The sequence below is a fragment of the Acomys minous genome, assembly GCF_964271855.1.
Source record: "Acomys minous genome assembly, chromosome: 12".
NCBI classification, from domain to species: Eukaryota; Metazoa; Chordata; class Mammalia; order Rodentia; family Muridae; genus Acomys; species Acomys minous.
The window spans coordinates 78,197,040-78,209,487 of record NC_140493.1 but is presented as its reverse complement, the minus strand read 5'-3'; the positions used below and the strand labels follow the sequence as shown (position 1 = coordinate 78,209,487).

The 12,448-nt window shown below is 41.4% G+C and overlaps 1 protein-coding gene across 9 annotated transcripts in view; it reads right to left on the bottom strand.

Annotated features, from left to right (window-relative positions):
* Positions 1-12,448, bottom strand: part of BCAS3 (BCAS3 microtubule associated cell migration factor) — a 469,548-nt gene that overhangs the window by 353,451 nt on the left and 103,649 nt on the right. For all 9 annotated transcript variants that reach the window (XM_084803266.1, XM_084803265.1, XM_084803270.1 and 6 more), the window contains exon 12: positions 4,299-4,469. In XM_084803266.1, coding sequence (XP_084659392.1) covers positions 4,299-4,469 — 171 coding nt within the window. The remainder of the gene's footprint in view (positions 1-4,298; positions 4,470-12,448) is intronic.

The following is a 12,448-nucleotide window of genomic DNA, read 5'->3' as shown; positions in this document are numbered from 1 at the left end:
ACACTTGTTTTACATACTAGAGTAAATTTAAGTACATTTTATCATCATCAAATTCAAAATGCTTTCTCAATATATTAAGCATCTTTGATTGGCCTAGATTTATTTACAAACTACTCTTTTTTTAACAAAGAGTCTTGCTGTGTAATTCACATTTGCAATCTTCTCTGAGTGAAAAATCTGCCTCTACCTTGTGACTCCTGGGACTAAAAGACACTGTACTATAACTGGCTGTCCTACTGTCTGTCTTTCTGGTCCCTATGCTGCCGATATGCCTAGCATCATTCCAAAGGCTTGCGAACTTACTCTTGCAGCATGTTTGTGCACCTGCGTGGTGAGAAGATAAGCTGCACCTCAGAACGCCAGGACTGCGCAGCACCCACAAGACTGCACAGCACCCACAGGACTGCGCAGCACCCACAGGACTGCGCAGCACCCACAGGACTGGGCAGCACCCACAGGACTGCGCAGCACCCACAGGACTGCGCAGCACCCACAGGACTGCGCAGCACCCAGAGGACTGCGCAGCACCCACAGGACTGCGCAGCACCCACAGGACTGCGCAGCACCCACAGGACTGCGCAGCACCCAGAGGACTGCGCAGCACCCACAGGACTGCGCAGCACCCACAGGACTGCGCAGCACCCACAGGACTGCGCAGCACCCACAGGACTGCGCAGCACCCACAGGACTGCGCAGCACCCACAGGACTGCGCAGCACCCACAGGACTGCGCAGCACCCACAGGACTGGGCAGCACCCACAGGACTGGCCTGGCAATTCTGACTTCTTTACAGACTAGACATGAGTACCTGGGGTTGTCACCGGGCAGCTCAAATAAGAGTCTCTCTAGCAGAGAATCTCTTAAGTCTATACTCAGACAGAAATATTTGAAAGGAATGTTGACTAAATGATGCTGCTAGAAAGAAACGCTAAATACCATCCACATTTAACTCCACTTATGTGACATTTTCAACAGCACACCAATTTGGAGAAGTATATTCACGATTGTGAAGAGAATAAGGTGACAGTCAGATACAATGGCACACACATTCATCAAGACATTCTGGTCTACATAGAAAGTTCCAGGCCAACCAAGGCTATAGAGTAAACAGGTACCAGGTACCCTCCACAAACAGATAAAAAGAATGAGCTGCAGGTAGGGTTGAGGGATAGGAATGAATTATTTCAAAATCAATGGATATAAATATAAAGTATATTCATAAACTTTGAGCTTCTCAGAGTCTAGTCTGTAATTTCAACTTGAAATTTTTTAGAAGTGAGTTGTACAGATTTCATGCAAGTATTTTTTCTGTAAAATATTTGTCATTTGTCCATTTTCCATGTCAAATGTGATTAGAAATTCCCATAACTCCTATACATTCACACTCCTGGCCCTAAAAACGTCCTTGTGAGGCAGTTAGTACATATTTGTGCACTCAATAGATATCAATAGTAAAGACAGAAACCTTCCAACAAACACCGATTACTTCTGACATACAGCAAAACTGAAACTGTGATATGAAGTACCATGACCGTTCCTACAGAATGCATGCAGTTAAACACAACACACATCTAGATCAGTTCTCTGCATTGCTTCTTTGCTGTGCCTAAAGCTTCAAGCCCTAAAACTATCATTAGCCCAGTACAATTTTCCTAAGACGGGAGCTGACCATTTAGCTAAGCATAGGGAAGCCATAATTTGTATCCAAAACTATATTAAACAACACATCATACTTTAATTAATACAAGTTGTATGAAGATACCTGTCTAAGATAACACCCAGCTCAGATCTAGACTGACATTCTGAGGGATTTTACTTCACTTACTGGTTTTGCCACATTGCTAACTTCGATTACATAAATGTGTAAAAGGCAAGTCACACCACTTAACTTCTCCAGTCAAGAAATGCTTTTAAATAAAACATGAAAGTAACAAAGATGAAAATGGACACAAAGTCAATTAAATCCATTCCTCCTTAATGCAGTTGCCTTCCAATGATCCCATCACCATAAAATCAAATTAATCAATATAACAACAGAAAGATGGTGAATCAGATTTTATATGCTGCCGGAGTGAACGTGAACTATATTAAAGTCTTGGTGGATTTAAATCACAGAAGACAACATATAGCTCCTACATATACAAGGGAGGGAAGAACGTGGCGGAGGTGGAACAGCGAGAGGACGGGCTAGAACTGGCCAGTCAGTGAGGCTGAATTCCCTTTAATGCTCTGCAGAACAGTGTGAAACAGCCTGGTTCTCCCAACTGTCTGAGACAGTGCTGTCTTACTGAAAACAGATTCATGTAAATGGAAAAAAGAGGTAGTATGTGCTACAGGACTCTGGTTGCTTCCAAAAATACAGTTCTGTAAAACCGGCATAGTACTCATTTATTTCCTAAACACACCTCTCTTTCCGATCTTAGAATTTAGATAGATGTTTCCCAAACTACAGAAGAAAAAAAGCAAAGTGTGTGTGTGTGTGTGTGTGTGTGTGTGTGTGTGTGTGTGTGTGTGTGAGATACTCCTTGATATTACAAAACTGAAACTCCCTCCCACATTCTTTGACTATTTCCCAGACGGGGCACTGAAATTCAGGGCTCAAATCTTGATCAGCTGGGACTACAAGTATATGTATATGTATGTATGTATGTGTGTGTGTGTGCGTGTGTGTGTGTGTGTGTGTGTGTGTGTGTGTGTGTGTGAGCGTGTGTGTATGTGTGTGTGTGTGTGTGTATATATCCCCACATCAGTTCCTGTTTGTTCTGTGTGTGTGCATGTGCATGCCTATGTGTCCTAAGAATCAATAGAAAAATCTGCTAGCACATACTTTTAAAAAAAAGCAAGCAAACAAACAAACAAACAAACAAAAACCAGGAGGGTATGAACAGGAAGATAGGAGCAAGGAGATTATATAATAAAGAGGTAACATGAATAAATTATAATCTTAAAAAAACAGGAAAAATACAAACCTATAATGCATTTGGTTATGCTCAAGGTTAAGAAAAAAGAAGCAGAAAATTACTATTAGTTGCATTTTAAATAAAACACAACTAAACTTAAAAACACAGAATTTCAAAGGATTGGTTGTTTTAAATACAGCAAAGGCCGTGGGAAATAGCACATAGGTAGATGCCAAATGTAATTTTTCATCAAGATACTGACCTATATACAGGGGAAGCAGACTTCTCAACAAAATATGCAATATTAAAAGGCAATATGGGGCTGGAGAGATGGCTCAGAGGATAAGAGCACTGACTGCTCTTCCAGAGGTCCTGAGTTCAATTCCCAGCAACCACATGGAGGCTCACAATCATCTACAACATGACCTGATGCCCTCTTCTGGCCTGCAGGTGTACTTATAAATAAATAAATCTTAAAAAAAAAATACTTTAGAAACTCACAAATTTTCTAAGCATTTTTTTCTGAAATTAAATCAATGTTTTTAATAAGCCCACTACTTTTCAGTAGGCCTTTCAGATATATATCTTATAGACTAAAACATGAAAGAAAGTTCATGACTGACAGAAAGAGGGGAAATGTGGGAGAAGTTTTACCAAAAACATCTTATGAACAATCTAAAAATACAAAGGCAAATTCTCCTCTGTTTCCTAGCCACCCTTTTTAAATGATTCTAAACTAGATTATTGTCTGAAGATACAGGATTTTATACCAGGATATTGACTTCTTTTTGGTTTTTTTCTTTTGTTTTGAGACAGGGTTTCTCTGTGTGGCCTTGGCTATCCTGGACTCACTTTGTAGACCAGGCTGGCCTCAAACTCACAGCAATCCATCTGCCTCTGCCTCCCAAGTGCTGAGATTAAAGGCATGCGCCACCGCCTCCCAGGATATTTTCTAGTTGGTGACTTCAAACTTCCATATTTGCTCCTTAACTATCTAAGAGCACATAGAAAAGTTGGGCATGGGGGCTCCTGCTTAGACAAGAGGGCGGCCACCTGACAGCCTTGGTGAACGTGAGACCCTGTCCTCCGAAAGCTAGAAGAAAGAAAATGTTGGGAAACTCATACAGGACACTAAACTGAGGCAAACAACCACTGTTACTTCTTTTCTTGTTTCCCCCACACACCCCGGTTCCTAAGACTGCTTTAAGCACTCATGATGGTTGAACTAACAATTTGAAAATGTCCCTTGTTTTCCTATCATGGGTGAAAAAATCTGTCCCAAAATAATTTCTAAAACTATAATATATTCATCTCTTTGGGACAAGTACCCTCCGGTTGACTCTAACTCAGGCTTACGCTTTGCAGCTAACGTACATGCCATCCATCCAGAGCTCTTACCTGGCCCTCTCCAACCGTTTCAGTGTCTATGACTGTGATGATGCCTGGTACCAAGGGACTCCGTCTTGAGTTGCTGTGTATGGCGACATCATCTTCTGTCACTCCTGAGGGCAGTGTGCCTGTCAGCTGAGTCACCACTTTCCCAACCATTGTCAGGCCACTTTTCAAGGTCTACATAGCAAAAGACAAAATATATGACTTACAACAAAATGTGAAATCTAAACAGAAATATACATTTGAAACAATTTCCTAGCCTCAAGTCCTTATTCTCTTACAATATTTTATATAGCAGCAGATATCACAGATGTTCAGTCTGTAGTTCAACATGACTTTGAAACTTACTTAGAAAAAAAAAATCAGCATAGACCCAGTGGCGCACACCTTTAGTGCCAGCACTCAGGGAAACAGAGCAAGGCATCTCTGAGTTCTAAGCCAGCCTATTCTAAAAGGGAATCTAGGACAGTTGAGGCTACACAAATAAAAAACAAAAAAACCAACATGAGTTCAAGCAAATATCATCAATAAAAGCACCAACATTAATGTGCTGCCAGTAACTCCACAATCAAGTGATAATAATTATAAGCACAGAACTGTTTCATTCAATTGGGGTACAAGTAGTATTTCCTAAAACATTTCTTTTACTGTATCCCCTTAATGTACGTATTTTAGAGTGCGTGACTTATCAAGAAGGGAGCTGGTATGTGACTATGCTTTTTTAAATGTTGTAGGACAGCGTCTAAGTGGGAACAGATATAATTCTAAAATATACCTGAACTACATAAAAGACCTCATACTAAGAGCACTGACAGGAATTTCTTTCGCCCTCTATGATAATAGTTACTAGACAATAGGACATGGAGCCACGTTTCTGGTCCACTATTCCACTCAAAGCAAGTACATAAAGCTAATGCAACTGAGTGTGCTGATAGATATTAGGAAAAATTAGGCAGGGTTGCAGCTCACTGTTAGAGTTTGTTGCACTTGTCAGAGGCCCTAGTTTCAATCTTTACTGAAAGAGAAAAACAGAAGGGAAGATATCAACAAGAACATTTTTCAACAGCTGGGGCTTTTTTCTTCTGAAAAGAGCTAAAACAGAGAAAAGTATATGGATAACAAATGTTTGAAGGAGACAGTTCTCATCAGAGCCAGAGCTGGAGCCGAGTGTGGTGGCGCACGCCTTTAATCCCAGCACTCAGGAGGCAGAGACAGGTGGATTGCTGTGAGTTTAAGGCCAGCCTGATCTACAAAGGACAGCCAAGGCTACACAGAGAGACCCTGTCTCAAAACAAACAAACAAACAAACAAACAAACAAACAGAGCCAGAGCTGGCAGCCTGGACTACAATATTTAAAAAATGTTTCTTGTAAATGTGATGTGGATGAAATGCCTCCTGCCTGCAAGATGTGCAGGGGCAGGGACTGAGCAAAGACTGAGGAGAGGGCCAACTAAGTCCAACGCCATGGGAGCGAACTCTGCTGCACTCTGAGAGGCTTCACCCAGCAACTGATGTAAACAGAGGCAGACAGCCACAGGCAAACATCAGACACAGCTCCGGAGTCCTCTGGAATAGCTGAGGGTCAAAGAGAGTCACCTACAGAGTCAACCACTAACCACAGAGCATGCATGGACTGGTCCCAGGACCCCTGCACATATGCACCAAATGCAGCCAGGGTCCTCTGACTCTGATGCCTGCCTTTGGATCCCTTTTCCCTGGCCACAATGTGAGAGGGGGCTCCTAGTTCTGTAGGGACTTAATGAGCCAGGGTGGGCTGGTACCTCCCTTTTCTCTGAGGAGAGGGGAGAAGGGGGGAAGGGCTGTGTAAGTTGGGACTGGGAGAAGAGGAGGGGGATGCAATCAGGATGTAAAGTGAATAAATAAATATTTTAAAAATAATAAGCAATAAATTAAATAAATGAATTAAATGCTTGAGATTAACTGGAATGACTTCTAATAATAATTATGGAGAAAATAGCCTTACCTACAAAAGGGCATACGCCTTCACTCTGTGCAGATGCATGCACACTTGCATGCTTGTTCTTACTTAGCTATATGTCTTTTTTTTTTTTTTGAGAGGGGGGAGGGAGAGGGTCTTTCTGTACACGGCTGTCCTGGACTCACTTTGTAGACCAAGCTGGCCTCGAACTCACAGAGATCTGCCTGCCTCTGCCTCCCAAAGTGTTGGAATTATAGACATATGCCACCACACCCAGCTTTCTTTTTTTCTTTTTTAACTTTCATTTTGTCTTATTATACCACTGTGAATATACTTGGAGTCTTTGAAATTATATTTTTTTACTTTTTTTTTTTTCCAATACAGGGTTTCTCTGTGTAGCCTTGGCTGTCTTGAACTCACTTGTAGAACAGGCTGGCCTTGAACTCACAAAGATCCACCTGCCTCTGCCTCCCAAGTGCTGGGATTAATGGTGTGCACCACCACCCCTGGCTTCTTTGCAATTTCTTTATTTCAGAGTAGATTAGATTTTTCTAGCTGTTTTTCATAGCATTTCACGTGAACTTCCTTTTGTAGACTGCAACGTTAGATTTCTACGCTGGTGCTAAGGAAGAAAGTGTGGAGTGAGATTACTTTATTTCAGATATAAAATCTTGATTTCTGTTTACTAGTTCTCTCCTAACATTCTTATATTAATGTGTTTTCACCCCATTGTGGTCAATTGACTTAATAAAAATTCCCCATGTTTTTTTCTTCTTATCTGATAACCTAAGGACAACTGTTTTAAGAGAGCAAGGCTATTAGTGCTAATGGGTTGGGGACAACTGATAGGGCAGAGAAAGGTTCAAAATGACAAGAACCCTGAGGCCGACTTGTCTGCAATGGAAGAGACTACACTGTGTCCACAGGATTAAGGGCTGTAATAGATTTCTCTCACACTCTGTTATACTCACATGGTTACATGCCTTCTTGCTAGAGTACTGTCCTGTGATAGAACTCCCGTAAAATAATCAGATATTGAAGGAACTTTAAAATTTATAATTGTATTAAACATATTCCAGATTGTGCAAAGACTTGGTCCAACTGATCACCTCTATCCATGTATGGATTCTCTATTCCCAGTTTGTGCCTTGCTCTCACCACATTTTTATAGTGAGTCTATGCGTCCCTTATCTACTTAGATAAAGAGGGAAGACAGATAACTGACATGCAAGGACTACAGAATCATATCTGCTACTCGTGGGAACAAGCACCTAGAGATGTACTTCATTCTAATAGGATATAGACACTGAATCATTGGTCGATTTTTACTTATGTTCATTCTTCATCCTCCCCCACTGTCCCCACTGCTAATTTACAGATTCAGTGGCTACAGAAGGGGTGTGTTTTTATTAAAGATGGTTTTATCATTAATCATTGTTCTTTCCAAAAGACACATCAATTCTTCACGCAGATAAGACCAAAGTATACTGCTTTCCTTTTGTTTTCTTGGTGACTTTTGCCTCTACCTTGTGGCTTGTTTCCCTATGTTTCTGTGCACTTTTTATATGCCCCAGTTCTGTTCCTATTCATTGGCATAAAAGCAGGAGCTGATCCGCTGGAGGCAAACACAGAGGGTATACAGCCAGGCCCTTTCACACTGACAGGCTGTGCTTGATAAAGACTTGGTTACATCTGCGTGGGAACAGCTCCATTAGCACTGATGGCGTGAGTGCGGCAGCTGAGGCACCTCAGAGGGTAATCAGGCTTCCTGCTCAGCTCTCACATCAATACACTGTGGCGCCTTGTCCCTTGGTCCTTCCGCGGCTTCCTCAACAACACTAACAGACGTGGTGTAAGTCATTTATTGTGAATTATTGAAGCAAACATTTGAGTGCTAATTGAGGAACGCTAATGTGTTTTATAATCACTGCAGCTTGAGATTTTAGCACAAAACAAAACAGCTGGAATTGATTTGTGGGTGTTTTGCCCCTTTGTAAGTTACACCTTGGTGCTTGAGTTCTGCAGACAGAGCTTCGATGGTCGTCTTATTTAAGTATATTTTCCTATTTAACACTGAGGCTGTGTGCCGCTCTTCAGACACCGATGGAGTAGGGCATGCTGGCTCAACCTTAGTTCAATCCTTTTGCCTCTGCCCCTTTTCTCCCTCTTGTGCTGGGATGCAGACCCGCACACCAAGCCCAGCAAAGGTTCTTCATTTTTGCCATCTCCTCCTCACCCTATCAGATATGTGACCTATGAGATCACAAGCAGCAATAGGAACAAATTACGGGAAAGGATGGATGGGACAATGATTAAAGATCAAGTCCTGGACATAGAAGTTTGGCTCTGCTGTCGGTTACCTGTTTAAAGTAGAGTTTCATTTAAATTTCCTAGCTTCAACTTTCTCTTCTGGGAAGCTGAGAAGGCCCGAGTCAGGTTTAAGTATGAACCCTGAGCAGCCCTAATACACACTGGGGTCAGGCACACTGAAACACAGCCAGAGCCTATGTGCTGTTGGGTTCCTTTTGTCCCGATGCAGTGCTCCACCACACCCTATTTGATAACACCAGAGATCAACCCCAGGGCTTCCTGCTTAGTAGGCAAGGAATCTTCCACTGAGACATAGCCACAGTCCCGTACTAAGTGCATGCCCTCATATGTGTGCAGAGGACAGACGTATATAGTTCAGGTGCCCTGCATATTTGCTCTTCAAATATCTACCAGGGAGGATCTTTCCTGAACACAGAGCTCAGCTTGCCGCAGTGGCCTCTGAACACTGGCCTAACACGCATGGTGCCATTGTCACTTGGCTTCTATGAGCTACTGAAGTCTGATCCCACCTGTGCAGCAAGAGCGCTACCCCCTGGACCATCTCCCTCAGCCCTTCTGCTGGTGTTTAAATAAAACAGCTCTTTTTTTCTCTTTTCTTTCAAAAGATGATATTTGAATTTTAATAAGCAAACGTGTTTGCCATTTATTAAAACCTAGAGCTAGTGAGGTGATGCGGTTGATTTAATCTCTAGGGCTCCCAGTGGAGGCAAACAATAGACTTCTGAAAGTATTCCTCTGACTTCCTCACACATACCATAGAACACGGCATGTACACACTCACATACACACTACAGCACTAACTAGGAGCTGGAAAGATAGCTAAGTGGTTGAGACCACGCGCTGCTTTGCAAAGGATCAGGGTTCAATTCCTAGCACCCACATGGCAGCTTACTATTGTCTGTAACTCCAGTTCCAGGGGATCTGATGCCTTCTTCTAGCCTCTATGGGCACTCAGCCTCACACAGACGAACATGCAGGTTAACACTCCAGAGAGGAGATATGTGAAATACGCCAAAGGTTGTGTATACTATATATGAACATTATATATAATTATATTTAGCCTATCAGGCTGGAGGGATGGCTCAGTGGTTAAGGGCACTGTTCTTGCAAGAATATAATTCAGTTCCCAGGCCCTGTGTGAGGCAGCTCACAATTGCCTGTACCTCCAGCTTCAGTAAATGTTCTGCCCTCTTCTGGCATCCCAAGGCACCTGGTCCCAGGTACACGAACCCACCACAGACTAAATAAGAAAAGTTATGATATAGTATATACACATATAACACATATATTATATACATATATATCATAATGGTCTAGTTAAACAAACCCACCAATTAAAAACTCACAATGATTTTGTGAATGTTCCTGCAAGTGTTAAACATTAGTCAAGACAGTATAATGTTGTAAGTCAAAACCCAAATCCAAGTAATCTCGGCACCCTGGTGGGATACCCAGACCCATTCTTCCTAGAAGGTTGCAAAGACACTACGTGATGCATTTGCCACACTTTCAGAACTACGAAGTCTAGTAATTAGTGTGTCAGCAGCTTGGGAGACAGCTGAGAGTTCAGAGTTAGGTTGGTGGGTTTCAGGATGCACTGTGACTATGATCCTATGTAACTGTATGATTATGGTCCTCCCTCTTGGTTGGTGGAGGGTACAGTTTACAACAGAAGAGTTAACCTCTTCTTGTATGCAACAGAGCCTTTAAACCAATCTTAGGCTAAATATGGAAGTGAGCATCATAAATGAGAAAGAACCAGAAGAAGTAATGAACATACAACCCAAACCAGGACCAACAATCTTTACTTACTAAAGGAGCTCAGCCCTGTCTTTGTTAAGTGTGTGGCAAAACTCACTGTTTTTGAATGACAACCATGATCACGGTGTAAAAATGCTCCACAGGGAATGTGCTCTGTCCTATCTCCTATATATTATCTGTATTTTCTACTATTGTTACTTACCAATTGCCAAATTCAACTCAGCCTTGATTTTCTGGGGAATCTTATCATTTTTTTAATTAAGGTAACGTCATCACTTTAAAAATTAGGCATAACCTTAATGTTCTTATTCTAATTAATACTGCACTGTTTATTCTTTGTCTTACTTACATTTGTATTTGTGTGTCTGTGCAAGCCAGAGACAGAGAGAGAAACAGACAGGTATGTGGTATCAGCATGTTGTACAGGAAGTCTGTAATCTATAAACTCAAGTGAACCTCACAGTTGAGCCTACCAAGCAGCATGACTAGCCATTCTTGGTTAGATGTTATGTGGAGGCAGGAAACTGGCTTAGATACCTTTCTCTATTGCTCTCTACCTGCCTTTTTTTTTTTGAAATGGGTCCCTCACTTGAATCTAGAGCTGGCACTTTGGCTAGGATACCAGGACCCTACTCTCCCAGCATCGGAATTACATACAAGTTCATCAAACTCAGCTTTTAAGGGGGAGGTGTGACTAGGAGTCCTTGGGCTTACACAGAAGTACCTTATCCACTGAGCCACCTCCTCAAATGTGTCCTCCCCCTTTCTTTTCAAGTAAACTTAAACTCTGGCCCAAAAAAGTATAGTGCCTACACCAACAATGTAATAAAGGAAGTATTCTGGATTAGTTACCATCAAAATGGAACTATTTTATTCCTTGGAAAGTCAATTTAGCAGTAAATAATATCCAGTACTTATAAGGGAAAATTATAAATTGTGGTAGAAACTACCACAACATTCCATTACATTTTATGTTTTAAAAAACCTACATAATGGATATAAAATAAAGATGACTCTGTGTCTGGGAGATGAGGCAGAAGGAACAGAGCTTCAGGGTCATCTTCACCCATATAAGTTTGAGGCTAGCAGGGACTACATGAAAGCTTTGTCTCAAAACCAATATATCATAAAAATGGATTTTTAAATGATTTAACAATATTTTAAGGGAACTTTAAAATACTCATTCTTTCAGCTAAGAATCAAAATAAACAGATGATTACTATATAGATATTTTCCTGCTGCTCTGTTTTCAAAACTATTTAATGACAGACATTTGGGTTGTTATAAATATCACTAACAAATTCAAGAATTAATGTATTATTGAATTAAAGTGTACCTAAACTTTAACCTGTAGAACTGTGGATACAGAACAGGAACAAAATACAACCCTATCACACATAACTTCTATAATCACTTACTTAGGGATAAATGCCCTTTTGAAAATTAATCAGGCAAAAATGTTTTAACCTTAGTGTCTCCAGGGAGATGAACAGAGGCATATTCAGTGTCCCACTATGTGACTCAGGCTGACTAGACACTTGTCTGAACTTGCAGTGATCCTCCTGCCTCAGCCTCCCCATTGTTAGGATTACAACTGTAAGGCACAACAGCTTGGTAACTGTAATTTCTTAGATCCTAAATGAGGGAGGCCCGAGTACACACCTCATGTCCCTGTCGGGAGGTGTGGGAATGCGGAGGGTCTGACTGGTAATTCTCAAGTCATTAACTCATTTCCAAATACCCACAACAACACATTTTCAAAATGAATCCAGGCCCTTTCATTTTATATTAGGACAAAAAAAAAAAATCTCTAACAACAAACAAAAGCAAAGCTGCAGCCCCAGTGACATGCATCCAGATCTCCATGTGTGAGACAGCTAAGTTCAAGAGTCCAACGTTCCAAACAGCATCTCTTTGTTAAATCACTATGGATAAACTCACAGGAGGATACTCAAGAGTTTGCCTAATTACTGTCTTTTACAGGAGAATGGAGAAATGCAAACATACAGTGCTGTAAGAGGAAACGCGCTTCATTACACTGCTTCGTTCCCATCGAGCCCAGGAACACGTTCAGTGCACATCATGCAAGCATTTGTGACAATCTTGAAATATTTTTGTATTTAA